This window comes from Lissotriton vulgaris, chromosome 8 (assembly GCF_964263255.1).
Source record: "Lissotriton vulgaris chromosome 8, aLisVul1.2, whole genome shotgun sequence".
In the NCBI taxonomy this organism is placed as follows: Eukaryota; Metazoa; Chordata; class Amphibia; order Caudata; family Salamandridae; genus Lissotriton; species Lissotriton vulgaris.
The window spans coordinates 1214212818-1214237244 of record NC_141696.1 but is presented as its reverse complement, the minus strand read 5'-3'; the positions used below and the strand labels follow the sequence as shown (position 1 = coordinate 1214237244).

The window sequence follows — 24427 nt, the reverse complement described above, 5'->3', positions numbered from 1 at the left end:
CTGTCCAGGACCAGGAAAAGAAGGGTACGGACCTACCAGATGTTGCAATGGAGGCCGCCCCGACACATCCTCAACCTGACCTTCTGGGTTCACAGGAGTCTCCGCTGAAGCAGGTTCTTGTGGAGTTACCTCCTCTTCCACTTCATGCTCCGAGGATACCGGCTCCGGGTCAGGCTCCGGCTCCGGCTCCGGAGTCGGAGAACCTTCTCTTGACAAAGCAGGCGAAGGAGAGACAAAGTCCTTACGATGTCTGTGAGACCTTTTCTTCGAGTCAGAGGATTCCTTCTCCGAATGATGTTTCGAACTGTGCTTCCTCCTCTTATGTTTTCTCCTCGAGGAGCTCGAAGCATGACCGGAAGCCGACTTAGATCTAGACCTAGATCTATCTCTGGACTTCGACTTCGCTTTAGATCTCGAATCCTCTCCAGACCTCGAACCAGCTCTGGACCTCGACGCCGATCTCGACTTCGACCGAGACCTTTGCTTCGACTTCGATCTTCGTGACGTCGATCTCGAATGTCGTCCAGAATCCTGTTTCACTTTCGCCAAAAGTAATTTAGCCTCACGCTCTCGAAGAGCCTTCGGATTCATCTTAAAACAGGAATCGCAGTTCTTGACGTCGTGACTCGAACCAAGACACCACAAACAATCCTTATGTGGGTCAGTGATGGACATCATGCGGGCACAAGACCTGCATGGCTTAAAGCCGGTTTTCCTCGACGACATCTCCGGAGAAGAACAAAGTCGTAAGAGAGAAACAGTGACAATTATCAGACAGAAAGATACTAGGTATCGCTGAAGATCCCGAAAACCGTTAGCGTCGGAGACGTGGAAAAAAGGGAACTGCCGTCATCACGCCGGCGTGGGCCTGATATGGGGTCGGTGACGTCAGACGGAGTCGCGCGCGATGCCGTGCTCCTGTGACGTCGCCCACGGCGGCGTGCTACGAAGAAAATTTCCGAACGTTGCTGACGCAAGGGGGATATTCACAAGGTGAGGAATCCACACGGCAGATGTAGCTATCAGAAAACGGGTGGTATCTCTAGGATGGCGAATACATCATCATATCGTCCACTTGGCCCTGTCATCCAGATCTACAAATCCCAGGCAAGGGGGGCAGTCACTTATGGGGGTGAGTTGTGGGGCCATACCTCTGCCAAAAACCTAACAAGCACGGAAAATAAATTCATCAGGCAGTTGGCAGCTCTCCCACCAAGTACCCAGTTACTCCCACGGAGAATGGATTTGGGTATCAGGCCAATTGCAGAAGAACTGGGTCTTAAACCACTAACCTTCTGACGACCTTTATGGAGCAGCCAAGATCTTATCAACTACAGAATGGAGATCCAGGAGTTTTTAACTTTACCAAAAGCATCCAACATCCCATGGCTTGGATACATAAAAAGGTTCCTGCGAGAGCCTGGACCTACCAGAACTTTGGACTGATCCAGTAAACGCAAGCACCAGGATTCCACGCAAGGTATTGTCAAAAGTCTACTATGACCGAAAGTTGCCCAATATCTTGAACACAATGCGTGAGGGATCCCTAAAGAACTCATTCATTCAAAGCAAAGACTTCTACTTACTGGAATGTGTTCTGGATGGTATAACTCCTGTGCTGACCAGAAAGCTATTTCTGCAATGGAGATAAGGCACACTTCCCCTTAGATCATTCACTAGCTCCTGGTCTTCTCCCCCGACTACCGAGCACTGTCCGGCATGTGCGCACTCTAAAGAAAATGATCTACAAGTGGTCTTCTTTTGCAAAGCTTACAAAAGAATCAGGAGACATTGGCTAATCCCCCTTTTTAAAAATCTGGGCTTTAGACAGTTCCTTCCTGCGTACAGAATTTAAAAAACTGAACGCACCTGGAGGAAGGAAAAAACCGAGGCTCATAAGGATTCCTTCCGGGCCTCTGTAAAATCTTATAAAAAAGAGCTCCGCAACACCAAAGCAAGCTTCTATGAAAACAGAATTAAAAACGCTGCCTGCTCGGCCCATGAAACCTACTCAGTTCTCAAAGAACTCCTCCACGCCCCGGTTCCCCCACTCAAACCCCTCGACCCCACAGAAGCTGAAATCAAATGCAATAAATTAGCAACCTTCTTCGACGAAAAAATTCAAAAAATTCTTCTCACTCTACCACCCCCCGTACACGACAACATAGAGGATCTCACTACCTCCACCACCAATCCTCCTCTGCTGTCAGATCACCCCCTTCCCTCCATGGACACCTTCGGCCCCGTCACAACGGAAGAAGTAGGATTAACGCTGGCCTCAATTAAAAGCGGCTCCCCACTCGACCCGGCCCCCCTCCGCTTCCTAAAAACAGTGTCGAACGCCATCATCCCTCCCCTCACGGCCCTGATCAACTCCTCTTTTGCGGAGGGCACAGTCCCCCCCAGCTGGAAAGCGGCAGTAGTCAAAGGCCTACTGAAAAAACCCTCCGCGGACCCGCAGGACCTCTCCAACTATAGGCCTATATCCCTTCTCCCTGGAAGCAGCAAGGTTGCAGAGAAGCTGGTAAACAAACAACTATCCTCATACCTAGAAAATAACAACCTCTTGGCAGCCTCCCAAACAGGGTTCCGCCCAGGTCAGGGCACGGACATCGCCCTCCTGGCAGCGGTGGAGAAGGCCAGAAACATTCTGGACACAGGGGGATCAGTGGCAGTGATCCTCCTGGATCTCAGTGCGGCCTTCGACACTGTAGACCATCCTACCCTAATCCATCGGCTAAGGAAAATCGGACTATGTGGCACGGCCCTGAAATGGCTTGAATCATTCTTAACCGAACGCTCCTTCCAGGTGCAAGAAAACGGCAGCTGCTCATCCACCATCCCCCTCCGGTGTGGAGTGCCGCAGGGCTCATCCTTGAGCCCTACGTTGTTCAACTTATACATGGCCCCACTGGAGAAGAGAGTCAGCTCGTTCGGCGTGTCCATTATCAACTACGCCGACGACACCCAGCTGGTCGTAACCCTCTCTCACCCCCATAACACCCCCTCCGACCTTCACAGCTGCCTCTCAGAAGTTCATCGATGGATGAATCTTTCCTCACTGAAACTGAATGGGTCTAAGACCGAGATCCTCCTGATGGGCCACAAGGGGCCCTCTTTGCCATCCCACCTTTGGCCCAACTGCCTAGGTGACCCCCCCGCACCCAAGGAAGAGGTCAAGAGCCTTGGTGTGTGGATCGAGAAGGACATGAGTTTCAGAACCCAGGCAAAGAAAACGGCAGGGACATGTTTTGGACTACTTAGAGCCTGCAGGAAGATCTTCCCCCTGCTCCCTGATACCGCAAGGAGGCTCCTCATTCAGGGTCTAATCCTGGCAAGATTAGACTACTGTAACGCCATCTATCTGGGAGCCCCGGAAGCCACCATGAACTCCCTGCAAAAAGTGCAAAACGCCGCAGCTCGCCTACTCACTGGCACACCAGGCCGATCCTCCGCCAGACCGGCCCTAAGATCTCTCCACTGGCTCCCAGTCAGAGAAAGGGTCGTCTTCAAGGCCCTCTGTCTGGCCCATAAAACCCTCAACAACACCGGCCCCCCTCTTCTCAAAGAAGTACTAATCCCTTACAAAGCGGAGAGAAATCTCCGGTCCAGTACAGAAAACCTCCTCGTTGTCCCTAGAGCCAGAAAAGCCAAGACCGGCGGCCGTCGCTTCTCGGTTCACACGGCCAAACAGTGGAACAACCTACCACGCAGACTCAGGACAGAACCGAACTATCTCCACTTCAGAAAAATTCTGAAAACCCTTCTTTTCCCGCAGACATAACTTCATTGGCTGGCAGTAACCTATGGAGAATCAGGCCAGCGCTGGGATGCTCAATGAGTTACTACGCGCTTTATAAAATCATTAAATAAATAAATAAAATAAATGTGTCCCCCCCAATTGTGTTCGCAGTGGCAAAGTACCTAACAGCAATGTGGTTCACTCGCAATCGCCTTTTGAAGACGGAACTGGCCTTTTAAACAAACTTAACCTCATTACTGATTTTTAACCTTATTTTGATGATGAATTGATGAATGTGTAGCAGTGTAATTTTACAAGCAATGTTTTATTGATTTGCGAAATGATTTTATTGTTTGTATATCTTTGATGATCTATAGATCGAAATAAAGATTGAAATGGGGATATGGAAGTGGGTCGTCACAAGAGATCAGAATCCTCTAATCTTCATTTCTCCTAGAAGAACTCCCGATCCCAGCAGCAATGCCTCAGTCATAATCATTAGTTATTGGGTAGGCTAGGGATCTGCTCCCTGTCCAACTGTGGTCAAGCAGCAACCACATGACATTCTTCTGCTCATCCAGGATGGAATCTGAAAGCTTAGCTTGGTGCCGAGCCCACAGCAATGCCTCCCAGAAGTCTTGCAGGACTGAACAGGCACAGTGCATGTCATGTCATGTCTGACACGAGTGTCCAGGCAGTAGTGCTTGGTAAAGGGTGCAGAGATGTCCACATTGATGCTAGACAGATGACCAGGACAGGGACTACGCAGGCTAATGCTGGGGTCGCAGATCTTTACGCAGAGTACTATCCATCTTGAGATGGCCTGTTCCTGCACAGCCTTCCCTTTCTTGGACCCTACATACCCTGCAAAGATTTATCGTCCATCCATAATGCTTTGGTGCAATCAAGGTAGAATGACAAGGCTCTTTTTGGGTCCAGGCGATGGAGTCTCTCATTCTCTTTGTGAGGTGGAGAAAAGAAGGTAGGCAGCATGATGTTCAGGCCGCCATGGAAAGGAGTCCCATATATAGCAACCTTGATAGAGGCTTGTAAGTGGCTCCTCTCAGCAACTACATTGGATCCATGGGGCCCGATTGGCGCCAAGCGTGAATCTGCCGGTGGGGATCCAGTGGGGGCATCTCTCGAGCCTGTCAGGCAGGAACGTGTTCCAAAGGGTTCAGGCCACTAAAATATGAGGTGCATGTCCTCATAACATTCTGTCAGCTTGGCATGGGTCGCTTCAGCTCCAATGGGTAGGATGCATGGGGCGGACCTTGACTTACAATTCGATGGAACATGGTCCACAGTGTCGATGCTCCTGTGCATCACTGAAGACTTAAATGAGCGCGGCGAAGTTGAAGGCCTTTTAGACTTGTTGGATTTCTTTTTGTAGCCACTGACTTCGAACAAGACTATGACCACGGGTGCGAGAACACTCCCTCGCTGCATTTGAATAGATGGTGTGGCAGTCCTTGCAGGTTTTGGAGTCATGGTCTCTAGCCAAGCACCACAAACAAACCAAGTGTGGCTCTGTCACAGCCATCTGTCAATAACAAGCACCACATAGTTTCAAATTGGGAACATCGGTCACACCAGGAGAACAAATCTCTAGAAAACGTTCAAGAAAAAGTAGAGGAAAAACAGTCAATAAGCAACTGAGTGTAGCTCTTCATGGATCAGCACTATCTGGCATGCAAAGCAAAGAACTGATATTAGCTAGCTGGGGTACGCCAAAAAACACCATGCACTTCATTTCTAGCACAGACGACGCCAAGCCAAATTATACCACCTACTGGCACACAGGTATAGTGCTCCAAAAACGTCAATGTCCAGTTTGATGACTGGGTAAGTCTAAAGTATGAAATCTGTGGCTAGAAGTGTTTATCAGATGGATTAATTTAAAAAAAAAAAACATATCCGTCTTAGAGTCCTCCTTTAAACATTTATCAGACCACAAAATACAACAATAAAATCTTTAAAAAGTCTTTCAGGCATATTTTTTGTTTGTGAATCACTGAAATATAAATGTTATTAAAAATACAAATGTTTTTGGAAGAAAAATGTAATTTATATATATTGAAATGCCCACTCCTTGATTAAGCCAACAGGACCACTTGTTATATTTTGGTGTAGTTACTTTATGGCAAAGTCAGTAAGTCTGCCTGTAAGCACCCAAGAACCTGAGAGACCAAACGCACAAGCTACACATGCCTGAAGGCAGTGTGCTGAAGGAGAAAGGGCGCTTATAGGGCGTTGGGCGGAGGGCCCTGCGCCCAACCCAAACAGTGCATGGTCAAAGGCAGTGTCCCACGAGGGGTAGGGAGCTCAAAGGGGGATGGGCGCAGGTGCCCAACCTCATGTAGCACATGCCTTTGGCCGTGCACAATGTGGGATTGCTTGCTTGCAAGAGATTAGCTGCAGGACTAGGCAGGAGGTCAAGCCCTGCGGCCAATCCTACGGCATAGACACCACAAAAGCTGTGAACGGCAGGGGATGCTAGTCTGTGAGGGGTTGGACTGTCCTATGCTATCACTTCTCTCAGGAGTCATTAAGCAGCACCAGGGACAGAAAGTAAATACAGCTCCTGGTTATTCCCTGTAGTTTTTACTCCTTGCTCTTCCCTTAATCCCTCAGTGGCAAAAAGGAGGCCTAAGGAAAGGGCAAGAGTTCACTCAGTGATGTCTTTGGGGGTCAAAGGGGTGTATGATAACACTTCTTTGACCCTTGCTTTTTTCATTGACTTCTATGCGAATAGGTAGTCTGAACAGTTAAGATGATGTAGTTTAGTATAGGTTAAATTGAAACTATACACAGCATGTACATTATGCCTTCCATGGCAGCTTTGGACTGGTATAAAAGTAGTGCCAGCCAGATCCCTGATGGCACATTTGTCTGCACTCCTACTAGAGAAAGTAATTGGAATGATAAACCGTTTTAAAGGTTTCAATAGGAAAAGGCTTTGATCGCCTATTACGCCTGCAATGTTGCTCTTCTTAAATCTGAAACAAAAAGGCAAGACCTATCACAATTTCTGAATGGTGTGATTATTAACCGACATGTTGCTGAAGAAAAATCCAATGAATTCAAAATACAAACTTAGTGACCTCCATATCCCCACAACATGGTTTAAAATAGCAAAAACTTCAGCTTTTCCCTTGAAGATTTTGAAGGTTGCTATATATTGACTCGTGTTCTCTATTTTGCAGGAACACCGCTATTGCCGCTAAGTGTACGTGTTTGGATGTGAAGGCCAGCCCTGACTTCTGTGCAGACAATGACATGTTGACTGGAAAAGTAAACAATAAAGCATTTCCATTGAGTCACATAGAAGGTTTTCTAGTTTTTTAGGATTTGTATGCAATCTTGAGATAGCTGCAAATACCCAAATCCTAAAACCTCAGGTGACAAATCACAACACAGAGTGATTTGAGAGGCAGGGCTAGGTGTGGCAGGACATGGCTGTCTTCCTCTAAAACTCATGGATTATTAGCTGCCTAAGACTATTTATGCACTTAAGGTGAGGAGAATTCATAAGAAGAACTACTGGTGACAACATCACGCTTCTGTGCCACATGGATCCTGCTTCTTTGGGCTAGTTTGTCCCATAACAGCCATCCTGGCTACCCACCCATAAGTCTTGTATATCGGTTGTGGAAGTATGTGGCCTTATAATCAAGGTTCACCATATTGTAGCCTGTTTTTAGAAGCAAAAGGACATCCTCCTAAAGAGCCGTTACCTTGAAATGCTTGCAACTAATGTATCAGTCGAGTGCTCCGAGACTCAAGATTGGTCGCTGAGAGTTGACCTTTTGGGGGATGAGAAGTTGCAGCAAGTATATTCCTTGTCTGCACCAATGTTACTGCACTATCTCAACTGTGCCTTTTAGGAGGTCTGACTGCACCTCCTCTAGCAAGAGTTTACTATGGTAACCAGAGTTAATTCTGTAAAGGCAGAGCTGGTGATTCGGAAGGTCATGTGAAATTTTAGGACACTGCTGTGGGTATGCTGCCATGTGCGTGTGTGTGTGTGTGTGTGTGTGTATATATATATGAGTATATATTTTGGTGTTTTTACTCTATGACAAAGTTAGTAAGTCTGCTTTCGTGCACCCAGGAACCTGCGAGACCAACTGCACAAGTTACACATGCCAGGTCATGTGTTGCCATTTAAGTACCTCTCCAAGGATAATGGTATTTAATAGGAGCGGCAAATACCGTACCTGCTTGCACAGGGATAGGAATTTGAGGGGTTTCCATTGTAAACAGTGTTACAATGGAGTACAACAGAATCCTTTTAGAAGGTGCATCCTGTCTTTCACTATCATCTATTGTAAACTTTAGTGGAAAATATCTGGCTGCATTAATTCAGACGCTATCAGTGTAACTCTACATAATATCAAGGACTAGGCTATTGCTACTGTACATTTTGATATATTGCCAAGAAAGGTCCTTCTCCAGAGTGCTGCTATGCTTGTGTAACACCAGGTATGTTGTAAAGTAATTTTAAAAAGCTAAGCGGACCCTTCCTAAGCAACCTCTATAGAACTGTAGTATAGAAACCCATTATAAATTAGTAAAGTAAATTTTTTTAGATCATTTGTTTGTGTCAACAGAGATATAAACAAGTTCTCTCAATTTAAACTAACATTTGGATTAAAAAAAGGTTTGCAAAGTCTTACCTGAAGAAATGCAGGTGGACGATTTTGGGCCACGGCACTTTCGAAGTCCATGAATTTGACAATCCGGAGGTAGCCAGGGTAGGATGGGGCACTAACCTGCCCATCTGGTGTCACAAAGAAAATCTGCACACCATGAGGAATTAGGATAAGCTCTTCTACGTCTACTCCTATACTCTCAAGGGGTGGTGGTCGAGGACGCATGGAGTAGAAATCCTCTCCAACTGAAGAAAATTCCCCAGAGTCTGTGCCATAAGACACAGTGTAGTGTCCGTCAGAAGCCTGGGGGGTGTAAGCAGGAGGAGGCTCAACTGTTACAGCAGTTGCCCCAGGAGACAATGGATCAAGCATAGCAATAGGCCCACCACTAGCTTGATAACTTCCATTCGATGCAGATGGTTGTCCTGGTAGTGTTAGAGAACTAGGAAGAGGTGGTCTTTCTGGCTTCTCTTTGTGGGGCAATTCTGGATATAAGGGAGGCATTGGAGACAATGAAAATTGATTTTCTTGGGCATTACTAAGACCGCCATCCAGAATTCCCAATCTGGTATTCACATTTTGCAAAGTTTCCTGCATCTTAATTTGCATTTGTCTGGCTGAGTCCCAGCTGTTTCCAGTGCCTTCATGTCCCTGCGATGAGATGCTTAGTCCACGTAATAAATGTTCCCTGCCTTGGAGGTAATACTTTTTTGCTTCTTCTTTAAGGCCGGACTCGTCTGTAGTCAGTCCTTTATTTATGAACACAAATGCCCTTTTGTATTCATGTTTGATGGCTATATTATTTACATCTTCTTGAATGCTTGGATCCCCCACCTCCATATCTGAAAATAAGAAAAGAAACTGAATATGAATCATCATAAGAACACAAATACTTCATTAGAAAATTCTGCATTGTCATTTCGTTTGGGTTTCACTATTCTGCAAGGCCGGCTAATGTGATAGAGCAATATTTTAAAGAAACCACATTTTTAAAACAGAATACGGTTTTATTGATGTTCTCATCCTAGCAGTGCTATTGAGGAAACTGCTACTGTCGCTTAAGCCTGCTAGGGTTGGGGGCAGGAGGGATAAGGGGAAGGTGAGAGGAGATGGGTGGAGGAGATAGGGAAATCTGACTTTTTATGGCATCATATTGGGCCATGCAGTGCATGCGGGCGAAAAATAACAGTGTGTAACATAACCCTCCATTGTCTTCACTGTCCATTATTCAACTGCAACATTCTCCAGTGCAAGAAGGAGCGCAGGGAGATGTGCAAACAGGAAAAATATGAACAACTGCAAGAAAATGGTTAATGTATTTGGTGGTGTTATCTAAATACTTCATTAGGCATCACTATACATGAAAAATGTCTTATTGTATGCAAGCAACGTCAGGCCCACCAACAAAATGCTTTGTAATTTTAACATAATTACAATAACTGAAGGGGACTCTCAAAGTCAATTATAGTCTCTTCATACGCAACACACTGATGGCTAGACTTCCAATACAAGAACCTAGAAATGTACTCATCGACTGACATCCCCTTTGGACAAAGCTTATGGTCTGATCCGCCACATTTTTCAGTTACACCCTCTCCTTCTCAATTTTAAACAAGAGAAGGATTAAATTCCAATTGAACGACTCAACTTTCTACAACCTCGGTTTACTCTTATTATCTAATCTCCCCAATCCTGTCAGTTCCTCAACAATTTCTCAACCCCTTTCCAACACACTTCTGGCTACCATACTACCAATGTTACACCCTCCTCCCCTATTCTTTTCCTCGTTACAACCCAACTGGTTTCATCCCCTTAATAACCCAATTCCATGTATTCCTCTACCTAACAGCCCACTTGCAACTAACCCCTTGATTCACACTCCAATCCATACCACACCCACCCACTGTTATTCTCCCTATGACGAACATAATCTCCTTCCATATTCTACCTCTTCTACACACTGTCGGAACACACTCGTATAGCAATCCATCCTTAGTTTCTCTCACCACCCATGAGTACAGACAGTACCTACTTCAGCCTGCTCTTCCCAGCCTTTCCTCTCGGCACTTATTATAATCTTCCTTCTGCCCCGAATATCTCTCCTAGTCTCTCTCACCTCCCACGAGTAGGAACACGAAATATCCTTCAACAGATGCTCCTCTTCCTTTCCTCCCCTTTTCTTCTCCTGGCACATATCCCAATCTCCTCCCACCCACCCCTACCCTGAGTGTATATCCAACTGCATATCCTGCCAATAGCTCCTCAAATGTCAAGTTCTTCACAGCCACCTTTAAAAAACAGGCCATAGGCCCCACTCCTAATTCAAACCAGTACTCCAACACATCTCCCCTTACACCATTACATAATACACGCAGACTGAAACCAGGGCCACCCGCAAAATTGCAGTGGCTACTCTTCAATACAATAAGTGCATGGTCACATAAGTGAAGCAATACACACTGCAAGATCGCACACATGTAAGAACCAAATGAATTGGCCTTCAATTATGTAATGGTTTCTAACATCCTGACCGCCAACTTAGTACCGGGTAAATCAACTTGGCACAGACCCTTGCCCAGATGAGATTTTGAGAATCACAGACTCAACTGAAGCATAACCAAATAAAATTGGAGCTCAAATGGAGTTATCATGACAGAATATCTCCAGACAAAGGCAGCATCAAGAAACCTGATAGGGCTCAACGAGCCACGCATTTTTCTCAATGATGTGACCTTCCGAAAGTTATGGTCATGCATCACTTGGAAATGCATTAGAGATTGGCAACTTCAAATAACAAATATGACCAGATGAATCTCTGATACAATACTTAGTGAGAACAATCTAAAAACTGTGGCGCAGAAAATATCTTATAAAAAGATGTAGTGTAGTTCCTATATTCCCAATAGGCTCTGCACACTGGAATAATATATCCTATAGATGTGACGAAGGACTAAGGTCGACTAGGTCTCTATCGAATATATTAAACTTAATTGCGAGTGCCAGCTAGCTCAGAGGTCACTAGAAACTTTCTTGAATGAACAAGAAGGGATTCGTTTCTGACAACCGCATAAACATGACAACTTTGTTTCCCCAAGATAAAACGTTTCTTCAGAGTCGTGGAAACAATAGATATTTTACTCAGTCATTTGTGCGTGCTTCGTTTCACCAGAGGTGCAGAGAAAATAGAGAGACAGGCGTTTTCAATAAAAGTATTTATTGAACAGTCTTCTTTGTCATGCAGAAGAAATGAACTGCTACAATCGTAATACTGGCTGTAAAGTATAATGTGTACAGCAAGAAGAGTATTATAAAAATAATACTGTAAAAGCATTTTTAAGCCATAAAATACATACATGAATAAATAAAGACTAAAAGTACTCAACTGTTGCTTCTAAAATACGCCTACCCCAATGTACCTAACCTAAGTCTAGTACGGAAGTAGTAAGTGAGGTGTAGCATAAATCTAGTATTCTTTTGCCAAGAGTCTATCCAAGATTTCTCCTAGGGTCTAATCAGCTCTGTACCTTGGTTTAGAATGAAGGAGGTCAGTCTCAGGACTCGATTTCCCAACAACCCGCAAGGGTAGCTTGGAAACACTGGAGCCGGATTTCTCGGCAAGAGAAAAGACAGCGTCTCTCTCGGTGCGTCTGCTGGAGGATCGGCTTCCTTCTGCACTTGCTGTAGCGAGCTGCGCGGGCAAGTAGATAGTCGAACTGCTCCCCACCACTGTGTGTTTGCTATGGCAAGTGTGGGCATATTTATACCTTGAAGGTGCAGAGTTTGACGTAAAAGGTGGACATACTAACGTCATCAAAGAGTCTCAGCTCTTTGAAAACTCCATGAGGTCTTGGACAAATCAATATCTAAGCAAGGGGAAGTCCCTAACTGCTGAAGCCGAGTTTTCCAAGAAATCGTTGTGGATTTTCGGAACTAGTGGAAGTAGCCATGCCGTATTTGGACTGCATGAGCTATGTCTAAATATGGTTGCGATTTCTATGCCTATATAAGGATATGGTGATTTATACCTATATAAGGGCATGAATCTGAAAAATTACACTAGGGTCCTAAAATGCTATACAACAAAGAGACTGCTTGAAATTCCAGATCCAAATCAAGATCAATAAATTACTAAATTAAGTCGGAAATTTAGTGACAAGACAACTCTCCCCTAGACAATAGATGAATACGATACTACTGACATTAAACTACTTCAGCCACAGAAACAGGGGAGCAATAAGAGACCAACACTTTGAAACTGGTCCTTCAGCTCCAATGATAAGAGCACTAGCAGGGAGAAAGGCAAAAGGGATAATTTTCACCCTTAACCATCATAGAGAGAAAAACTAAGTTTTCCATTCCATTTGGGATTTGGCTTCACCAATATTAGCAATTACTGCCTAGATTGACATTCACACAAATTAGACCTCTTTTGCTTTTTTTTTTTTTTTTTTTTTTTTTTTTAGGAAGAGGCAGGTGGCCAGGCAGGAGAAGACAAAAAAAGACACCACGAGAATTCAGTGGACTGTCTAACAGCAGATGGTGACGAGGAGCACAAGGAATTGCTACCAACCGGGACCAAGCAAAAGAACAACCTAGGGGGTAACCTTAGCAAGACTAATGTATCAGAGTACCAAATTCAGGTTCTTACTAAAAGGTCCAAGTTTTGTGCCAATGCCACACCTTGATAAATTTAATCTGAGATGTGAGTAGGCATAGTTCTTCCAGAAGGAGAGAATAAAAAAGACTTCTTCCAGGACTGCACTGAATCAGTGGTCTTGTGAACCCAAAGCAGTCTGTACCAGTTGAAGTCAGGGCATTTAAAAAAGCTGCCATTCACAACATCCAATCTAGTGACACCAAGAACCAGAGGGTCTTCCATAATTTAACATCACAGGAAGAAATGGCATTTAGCGCAATAGAAAATAATCGGGCCCTAGTAATAAAAGTAGCAGATAAGAGCGGGACAATTGTGATTCGGACCAATGACATGTACGATGAAGATGGCAAACTCCACCTATTAAATTAGGGACGGTCCCACCACTAAAGTAAAGACCAGTATGATTGAAGTAGCACTGGCACTAGGATTAGGGACTGCTTAAGAGACTGAGGTTATCATCACAAAGGAGCCGTGCATCGGACAATTTTACATACTCCCAGAAATTCACAAAGAAATATTTCCGCCTCCTGCTAGACCACAGTCTCTGGAATTGACTCAATTTTGGGAAATCTTGTCACAATTTTGTGTTTGGCTCCTTAGGCCACTAGTGAAGAAAATGCATTATTATTTTAAGGGTACAAAAGATGTATGGGGCATACAAGGAGATCTTACCGCTGATGCAGACAAAGATCTACTTATCATTGTGGATATAAATACGCTATATACAGGCACTGCCAATGAGCTTACACTGGAGTCTATACTCGGGGGTACAGAATGGAACTCCATGACTTCATTGCAGTTTGTACTGGAGTGTGCTAGAATGGCTCTCACTGAGGACTCATTTTAGTAGAAAGAAACACTGTACCATAAAATTCAAGGTACATCAATGGGCACATAGACACCAATCCTTACAAGTGCCAGACCATACTTTGATGATATTTTGATCATCTGCCACAGGGACGTCAACACCACCCTTGATTTTGTTCAAGGGATCACACACATTATAAGTAAGGATACAATCACTTTCTTAGGCACAGACGTAGAGAATAACAATGGTAACTTCATGACCAAGATGTTTGAGAAACCAATGGATAAATCCAGCCTCCTTCGGGAAAACCTACCATCTGGACAACACTTTCGGATCTGTAGAAACTGCGCTGACATGCATACATTTGACAAATAAACTGGTGCTCTAACAAAGAAACCTACATCCCGGCATATACAGTACAAATAATCATGAGAAAAAGAAAGAAGAGGGTGCTGTTAAGATTTCAAAGTTGGGTTCTATTTTGAGTATGCAAAATTAGCCTGTCTTCCATTAGCCCACATGCTGCATATCATTATCTTTCACAGAACTCATGAAAGTGTCTATTTATCCAAACCATTACTTTGCTAACACCTAAGGTGACATAAGTCTGCTACAAGTTGCCAGATATGTACATTTCAGGGTCTGACTGTGAATGTGCAAAGTTAACCCCTTCGACGCTGATGACGAGCTGGGCTTGTCATGGCGTAGCCTCCTCGCACGCTGATGACGAGCCCAGCTCGTCACGTAAAGTGCGTTTTTTTAAAACCCAGCGTGCGAGCGGAATTCCGCTAGCGCGCATGCGGTTAAAATGTAGTCCGAGTTGAAGTATTTTCGTCATAGTGGTTCATACCTCTTATGTCTTGGACTAAGTGGAAAGTCACCCAATTTAGGGTAAATGTCAATGATCAACCCTATAAAAGCCTCATGAATTGACCACTAGAGCTTAGAGGTCTGTGCTTTAGATTATTACAAGAGGTCCTCCCCGACTCTCTTGCTGCCACAGCATCCATTCCTATGCTGAGAGGTGATAAAGAGGGGAGATGAGATGAGCCAAGCTGATGTGTTTAGGTCTCGTAGCAAACGCAGCGCGTGCGCTGCTTCGCTTCCGAGACTCCATTGTTGCCGCTTTCTGGCCCGAAGGGAGACAGGAGGTGGCAGGCGCGAACAGGAGATGTGCACGCGTACGGACAGCAGATGTGCACTCCGTACGCGTGCACATCTCCAGTTCCCGGAGGCTGGCATACTGTGCATTCCGCGCTTTGTTTCCCTCCCTCGTCGGCTCCCCTTTTTTTTCCCATGTAGATTGCGTATAAAGCGGAAATGGTGGCGGCTGTGCGTCTTCCAGCTGGAGGAAGCTCAGGAGAGAACGTTCTAGAGAAGAACCTGCTGCGCACTTAGCAGCAGCGCGCTTGGCTCATTCATTCTTTGTGCTAAGCATAACACAGAGTACACACAAAAGTGGCCAATGCTTTTCCTTTAAAGAGGGCAGCGCGTCGCCCTGTGATCTTTAGTTAGTAGCACTATTTATATATGTAACAAGTGTCTATTCTTAAAACTGTGTCCTAACCACCCTGTAATGTAAAAGGCTCGGATACCCTCTAGAATGTATCAGCGCCTGTAAAGCTGTAACGTAACTTAAGCGTACAGTAGGTTCACCGTGGCGGGTCTGTTTAGAGAGGTAGGTCCTGTTCGCAGTATGCGCCTTCCAAAGAGCGGGGTCTGTGGCTTGTGCACCTCTTGGACTGTGCAGCGCTGGGACGCCACTAGCCGGAAATAGCGCCATATATGGAATTCATTACTAGAGTGCATGAAGGAGAGTTCGGATTGAGGATTCTCTGTGAGGACGGCAGCTGAGAGTCAGTCATTGCCCGGGAGAAGGCTGAGTAGGGTGCTGACTTGTGCCCCTGTTGCGGGGCAAGTGGGGTGAGAGGAACTGAGACAGAGGATTTGCTCGTGCTTTTGAGGGAAGGCTTTAATTTCCCAAAAACTCTTCTCTTTCTGCTAGTAAGTCTCTCTCTAGCGAACGCCGCCGGGTCTGTGTGGGGGTTTCTTGATGAATCCAGTCTGTGAGATACTGCAAACAGGATGCCACGATCCGGAGCTCCCCTAGGTCAGTGATACCAAAAGGAAAAGAAAGAAACAAACCAAGGTATTAGGACAACCGTCCTCTTCTTATAACGCTCAGGGCCGGGAGTGAAGGAAACCGAGTGCTCAAGTGCCCCAGGACTTCGGTTCAAGTGCTTGTGAGGAGGAAAATAATATTTACAACTATGTACAAGTTTTGTACATATATGACATGTGGGACGTTTAAGGAGGTGCAGGAGGGTTGTGTCGTCCCACCCAGCCCGCTACCTTGCCCCGTACCTGTTGGAGCCACGCTCCCCCCGTGGGAACGTGGCGGTGCGACTCTTGGAAACGTTGGCCTCCTGGCTTGCCGTGGACACTCTCCGTGCTCAGGTCTTGGCACCTCTCGTCCGTCTCGTCTCCTTCCTCCGGGTTAGCTCTTCTCCTTCTCTCACGCTCGCCTTCCACCTCCTGGGAAACGCTGTTCGTAGTCTTCCTGGTTCCGCCTTCTTTTTCTGGATCCTGCGTGCCGTCATCACGAAGAGAAGGGGTCCCGTCTGGTTGGAATCCCCAGTTAAAGGAGCTGCGTTCTATTTCTCCTTCCTGACTCCATAGGGGCGATCGTCTGCAAACCATTCCTCATTGGCAAAAGGTTTGGGTGTCTGTTGAAAGGGGACAGAGGTTGGTGAGAGAGGAACGGCGGACCACCATTCCCTTATTTCTTCTTGTCCCATTGGTGTCCGACCCGCTCCGTCATAGCCCCAAACACAAAGGAACTCACACCGCTACCTTTAACTCGCTTCACTAAACCCAGTTCGCGAATGAGATCCTAAAAGGTACGTTCACAACACATAATCGATTATTATACATTGCCTGGAGCCAAATGTTACCCTTGTCTTGGAGCTCCTGGCTTGCCACTTCGGTACACCTTGCATCCTAAGCCAAAGAAGGAAGCAGCAGAATCTCTCAACGTAAACAGGTGTATTAGCGGCCCCTTTAGTTTCAGTAGTTTCCACATTCAACTACCCTTCCCCTGACACCGCAGCAGCAAACAGCATGCGGCTGACGGGCTAAGAATGGAACAAGCCGCCCGCCCTCACATGTATGTCACAGAGAAAAAAAATGATATGTGGTATCAGTTCGATGTCCACGTCAGTCGAACATAAAAATAGTCAATTTTGGGAAGGATGCAGTATTATCACACTCCGAGTTAAAAATCATAATTTCTTGTTTAAGTTTCAAAGCTGAACCCTAAAACAGTTTTTTTCAGCCTTCAATAGAACGTGCCGATGGCACGTGTGCACCGGCACAAGGCAGCACAGTGCGAGCCTCAGAGTTGCTGCTGGTCCGCAGTGTAACTGGAAACAGACCATTGGTGAGAGCATCACTGGTGTTACCATAACACCGGCTACCCAGCGTGCTTTTAAAACAAGTGAACGCTGTGATCCCCTAAACACGTAAAAAATAAAGTTCCCTTGGATTCTACATAACATTTTTACATTCTGTGAACGTGGCAGCTAAACACAAACGTTCTGTATATGTACTATAATTCTAAGTACTTGTAAACAATCAAAATCTGTTCTTTATTTCTCTACATTAACGTTGTTGCTTTGTGTTATGGCTAAAATCTGGGATACTAATGATGGTGTAATGTGGAGGGAGAAGAGGTCAGCCAGGTATGTCCCGTCACTGTAGAAACTGAATTGGAGGAGCAGATGAGCAGATGAATCCCCCTACAGTTTACTTGTGCCCAGTCTGGACTCAAATAGAATTTTGCCACTGTCTGAAATGAAAACATTGATGCACCTATAGTCAATGCCTTTTCGGGATATAGAGTAGACTGTGGCGCTGCCATTCAGTTCTATAGTGGGGGGGGCACTAGCCCATAAATTATACTGTAACATTGTTTTCCCTCAATTGGATATTTCACCTTCTTTTAAGTCCAATGCAAGGTGACAGATAAATTGCACAAATATGAAACTGTAGGTCAGAAATATGACTCTAGACAGTATCATTGCGTTCTGACTCGGCTGCAGTGTAAAAGAATGACAGTATTACATGACGAGAATAAGTGTTGATGCCACATAGACATTTTACTTCTAAATATCTTCTAAGTCACAGCTAAGGTGTGCCTTGTAAGCCCACAGGGCTGAGTGCTTAATATTAACAAGAATTTACAATGCAATAGGTCTCACATTGATGCAAGTTTGAGCTATTGGTATTGCAAATAACAATGCCTTTTATTTTGGTTTTCTTTTTAAAAATATAAATAAAAGGCATTGTAATTTATAATGCCAATAGCTTAAACTCGCGTAACTGAGACCTATTGCAATGCAAATACTTGTTCTTCCGAGGGTACACTCTCTCCCAGTTAAAAGTCTGATAACCACACCTTCTCTGCTTTGAACAGGTATGCAGTGCACTGAATCCCAAGCAACTCTGGAGGTAAGTTAGCTACTCCATGCTCCCATAGTGTAGCACATACTAGTAGTCTGTAGGGTCTTACCATTCCAATCATGTTAGAAATGATCATATTTCTCTTGCTGTTAGTGACATGCATCAGTGCTGGTCTAATAATGCTCTGAATGGTTATTACTCATATACTAAGCAACAGGATGAGACTATTGAAATAAACAAGTTTAAACATATTTAGTTTCTTTTCTTAGTGCAGTACTTATTTGTGCTATTCTATAGAATAAAACTGGGTTTGAACTACAACTGCGTCCTGGCCCCTTTATGAGACTGTTAGTAACCCAGAAAGCACGGACACCACATTGACAAGTATGTCAAGCGGGGTTTTGTGGGGATACAATAACCTGGACTCTTTACGCTCAAGTGTTAGTGCACTGAACTAAGGGTAGGCACCTATGGGAGTGCAAGTCAACCTTGCAGAACTATGCCAGAGTCCTAGTTTACACAACAAGGGCACAGCAAATAATAGAGATTCCCTTCTGGAATGCCAAAAGCAAAAGCCATACTTGTGTGACCACTTACTTTACTGTTTCCAATTCTGTGAAGAGATTCATTTTGAGACATAGGATTATCTTACACAGTACAAGTAATGACTGGGCTTCCAACCCTCTTCTCCTTCTAATGTGGTAGAAGTATTCGAGATAGACTGATACACACCCAAACTACTTCATCCACACCAACAACCCCAAGCACATGTGGGGCTTACAGCCAGTAACAATACATTATCCATGTGGCAGATGCTCTGTATGAAAGTTCACCACAGATCTAAGGATATAAATATTGGCACAGGCCGCCCCTGGTACATGAAAAAAGCATACTAACTGCAATTGCAAAAACGTGATCTATATGATCACCTATCCAGATTAGTGTAGATATATGGGAATGACATTCCAAAAAATGTGCATTAGGAATAATGAGCATCATAGCACGATAAGATGTAAGATGAGCTCAACCAAAAGGTCTAATCACTACCTTGATACGAACCACTCATTAAACAACCTTAAGAGGGTGGTACTTGAGAAGGTAATAAATTAATTACTAAGTTTCCTGAATAAAAAAAAGAGATGGGCATATCGCCTAAATACCCATATTGTAGGTCTTATTGACGAAATCCCCTATGGTACAGATGTACCTAGAGTAAACATGCCCCTTTAAACTTTTGACAGATGGAAATCTCAGTAGGAACCCAAGACGACTATGGTAACACTTATCAATCCTACGCAGTGTACTGGACCATATTTCTTTTCTCTATTACAACAGAAAATGTTACACTGTGCTTCATGGGACCCTTTTTCATTCAATACTCCTGTATTTGCACAAAAAACTGTAGTCCACTGCTCTATTTTGATAACCTTCCTTCAAATTATATAGTGAGTTCTTACTAAGAGCCAACATAGGACGCAACAAATGCTTTGTTGAGAACGCGCCGAGCAGGAACTACATTTTCAAACATGCAATGTGGTGCCTGCGATATAAACTACGCAAACGTTTGGTACACTGCAGCAATAGGCAAAATGAAGCAGGCCAAGCAGTTACCTAAACACAAGTTTTTTTTAATCAGAAAGCAACATCTGGAAATATTGTGTCTGACAATAAGTATGGCGGAAGGGAGAGAACCTTTGACAAAGGAAGTAAAGCAGCAGTACTGAAGTTGCAGTATGATATTGGGACAATAGCTGTGCAGGCTTTTTCTTTAACCATGGTATTTTATCTACAGAGCAAGAAAAAAGTCTCCTCTAAACGAGATCATCCATGTGGCCCTTCTTATTTTAGATTAGAATAAGATGCTCTGAATGGCTCAGGCAAGCCTTAAGCATGATTTGAACCACATCTACATTTTTTTTTTTTTAAAGTAATTTTTATTGTAGTCACACATTGCTCAGGCCAGTGCTCATGCATATACAGTATTATTCAGGGTGCTGTTTCACGTCATTACTCATCCCAGTTTACACAGCCTGCAAGCCCACATCCCGGAGGCCGGGCGGCGGCAATTTCTCAGCTCCCCCATGCCTGGTGTCAGTGCTACAGGAGTAACATTCCGCAGTAGTGTGTGTGTGGCTACTTTTAATCCCTTTCCTAATTGGCCTATAGAACCCCCCACTTAACCCCCCCCTTTACTCGTGAAAACACCCGCTCCCTCCCCCCCCCATCATCCGCACGAAGGGTCACTTGGTGTTTGCGTCTAGGCATGATCTCAAGTCTACTGCGACTAGGGGCTCTACCCCCTCTTGATTAGTTTAAGTTGCTGCTCCTGTCCGCGCTAAGGGTCTCCACCTCGTCTACCATCCCGCTATCCCTAAGGGCCTGCACCAGCACCTCCCAGGCCGTTGCCAGTTCCAACGCCCTTGTATTAGTGGTCCTGCGCGCCATCTGGTATCTATGCGTACCATCACAAACCGCCCATTTCAAAAATTCGTTGTACCACCGCCTAGGAGTTGGGCCCGTTTTTGCCTCCCAGTTTCTGATTATCTCCCGTTTGGCTATCATCAAACCCATATCAATGAATTTGCTTGAGAGTTTGTTTTTGGGGGTATGTGGGAACCAATGTAGGAGATACGCCGCTGGGTCGAATTCGACAGTTCGTTCCGTCACCTCATTCAGGGTCTCTCCCACGTCCTGCCAGTAGTCCCGGAGGGCAGGGCAAGACCATAACATATGCACACGCTCAGCTCCCTCTGCAGTACAGCGGGGGCACGCCGCTTCTGCCACGCCAAAATACCTCTTTATCCTCCCGGGGGTCAAGTATGCCCTGTGCAATATATAATAGTGGATGATTTGAAATCTCGCATTCCTCGTATTGTTACGAGCACGGCGTACGAGCTGTGCCCACGTCGTGTCAGGTATGTCCTTGCCCAAATCAGTTTCGAACTTGGCCTTTAGCGTCTCGAGGGGAGGCAAATGTTCACGAAGCATCCTGTTATACAAACAAGTCACCGCCTTGAATGTTCCCGCTGCCATCATGGTGTATTGGCAAGCCATAGACGTTTCAGGTTCCGCTAGTCCCATTCCCCAATGCTTCTGTATCGCCCTTATTACCACTGCGTGAAGGAGGTAACCCCCCGTGAGAGGTCGAAGCGTTCCTGAAGGGCTGGAAACGGGAGGAGCGCCCCGTTTTCAAAAAGATCTCCTACTACCTGTTTCCCCGCCTCCTCCCATTGCTGCAGGCGCGACCAGTCGCCCCCGTGCGGCAGCGCTGTCAGCATGCCTAGCGGCATTTACGGGGCATATGGGCGTCGTACCCCCGCTCGCCGCTGCGCCTGGTTCCAGCACTGCCGGAACGTGCTCTGCTCAAGGGTCAAGTCCTGAACCGCAATTTTCTGTCTCAAGGCGATATAGGCAAGTACATGCCGTGGCGTGCCTCGCAGCCTTCCGTCCGCCGGACCTCGATACACTCGTGCCACCTCCTGCGTGAAGATCTGCAGTTGGGCAGCGAGATAGTAGAGCTCGTAGTCCGGGACTGCAAGTCCCCCCTCCTCTTTCGGGCGGGTGAGCGTTGCCAATGCCACACTACATCTACCCGCTCCCCACAGGAATGCGGATAACTGGGATCAGAGTTGTCGGAAAAAGGAGCTGGGAATCCAGATCGGAAGCGTGCGGAAGTAATATAACAACCGCGGCAACGCCACCATCTTCAAGAGGGCTATCCGACCCGCAATAGAGAGCGGAAGCGTGGCCCAAAAGGCCATACTGCTCTTCAGCCCTCGCGCGTATCGCCCTACGTTACCCTCGAACAGGGCCGCAGCTGAGTGATAAATATGAACTCCAAGGTATTGGAGACAAGTCGGTTCCCAAGTAAGCATTGGTCGGTGGTCAGGCCGGGCGGTGCCCTCCCGCATCGGGAATAGGCTTGTCTTGGTCCAGTTAACCTTCAGCCCCGAGAGCTTACCAAATCGTCCTAGCAGTCCTTCTGCCCCCTCCAGCTCTGCTGCGTCATTTTCAAGAAACAGCAGGAGGTCGTCTGCGTACAGTGAGATAAACTGCTGCCCATCCCTGGCTTGCACACCTGCAAAATATCGCCCGCTCGGGCCTCAGCCGCCAGCGGCTCGATCGCTAGCGCGAACAGGAGGGGGGACAGGGAGCAACCCTGCCGGGTGCCTCTCTCCACCGGGTACTGGTGAGATACCAAGGTCCCAACCCTCACTCTCGCCACTGCCGCCGCATAAAGAACCCGCGTCCATCGGATAGAACCTGCACCTAAACCGAAGCGTTCCATGACCGCGTATAAATAGTCCCATTCTAGACTATCGAACGCCTTTTCGATGTCCACCGAGAGGACTAGTGGGGTTCTGTCTCCCTCCTGCGAGTCTTCCATGAGGCGGATGAGCCGTCTAATATTGAGAGTCGTGTTCCGGGCAGGGATAAAACCGTTCTGATCTTCATGGATCAAGTTAGGCATATGCTGTAAGAGCCTCGCCGCCAGTATAGAGCTCAAGATTTTATAGTCAGCATGGAGAGCGGTCTGTAAGACGCGGGGCTGCTACTTTTCCTACCGGGTTTCAGGATTGGTATCACTATCGCGCCTCACATCGACTGAGGCCTCCTTGTAAACGGATAAGAGGCGCGGCGCCAAGATGTCCATATACTGCTATCAAATTCAATCGGCAGCCCATCTATACCCGGCGTCTTATTACGGGCCATTTTCTTGATGGCTCCTCTAATCTCCCCCAAGTCAATGTCTCTCCCCAAATCCTTTGCTTGCTCCTCATCCAGCCGCGGCAGGGTAAGGCCATCGAGGAAGGTCGCTGCCGCATCCACCCGGTCGCTTCTATATAGGCCCTTGTAATATTTTTGGAAGCCATCCACTATGGCCGACTGGGTGTAGTATATACGGCCCTCCCCATCTGTGATGTGCAAAATGGGGGAGCAGCGTTTCGTGGGGTTTGCAAGCCACGCCAATAGGGTGCCTGTCTTATCCCCCTCCACATGAGATCGCAGCGCATATGCCCGATGGTCGAAAGCTCGAAGCCGCTCTACCTCGACCGCCACCGCTTCCCTAGCCGAGCTAACTGTCTCCTGGAGCTCCGGGCGGCCAAGTCGTCCCTTTTCTGCTTCTCGCAATTTAGTGTCCGCCCTATCCAGATCCGCTAGCAACACCCTCCTTGTGCCCACGTACTTTGTTATACATTGTCCCCTCATCACCACCTTAAAGGCATCCCATTCCGTTGCTCTAGAGGTTGTGGACCCCTCATTGTCAGTGAAATACTGGACCATGCCCTCCGCCAGGGCCGCCCCAAAAAGTGGGTCCTCCAGAGTTTCCGGCCTGAGTTTCCAGGTCGGTACCCGGGGGGTCTCATTCACCCAGGCTAAATGAATCAGGAGTGGATTGTGGTCCGAGATTGTTCTTGTTAAGTACTCTGACCAAGTGACAGCCGGGAACACTCTCTGCGAGCATAAAATCGCGTCTAGCCGGACGTGGAGATCATGTAACCCGGAAAAGAGCGAGTAATCACGATCGGTTGGATGTTGCGCCCTCCATGCATCAGTCAGCCCCCAGCACAGGGGAGTCCCTCAGGGGCGGGTGAGATCTATCCAAATTCACGTCCGCTATGGAATTAAAGTCCCCTCCCAGAAGAATCGGGCCCGCTAGGAAAAGCACCAGTGTCCCCGACAGTCCCGCATAAAAGGCTAATTGTTCTATATTCGGGGCATACACACTACAAAGGACAATGTCTCTGCCTCTCAGCTTACCCCCCCACCACTACATACAGCTGCCGTGTCGGTTGGAAAGGTGTTCCCGCTCTGATCCATATCAGGGCTCCCCTGGCGTATGCTGAGTAACAAGTATGAAAGATCTGCCCCCTCCATCTCCTCTGTAGTGCCACCCCTTCCTGCTTCGTGATGTGTGTTTCCTGTAGAAGCGCTATATGTATCCCCCTCCTCAATAGATAAGCGTGCACTTTGTGTCAGAGCTGCATCGTGTGTAGACCCCGCACGTTCCAGGTTATGCATTTCAATACGTTCACATTAGCCATTGTCCCGTAGACCAAAGCATTGCTTCCCCTCCATTGTCATTCCCCTGCGGATGATGG

The 24427-nt window shown here is 46.4% G+C and overlaps 1 protein-coding gene across 5 annotated transcripts in view; it reads right to left on the bottom strand.

The window, feature by feature from the left end:
* SPART (spartin) overlaps positions 1–24427 on the bottom strand; it is a 410240-nt gene that overhangs the window by 347414 nt on the left and 38399 nt on the right. For 3 of the 5 annotated variants that reach the window (XM_086935094.1, XM_086935095.1, XM_086935092.1), the window contains exon 2: positions 8422–9239. In XM_086935094.1, the coding sequence (XP_086791220.1) occupies positions 8422–9237 (816 nt within the window). In that variant the 5' untranslated portion in view covers positions 9238–9239. Of the gene's footprint in view, positions 1–8421; positions 9240–16226; positions 16589–24427 lie in introns of those variants that run through there. The other 2 variants (XM_086935093.1, XM_086935096.1) reach the window with 1 other exon arrangement.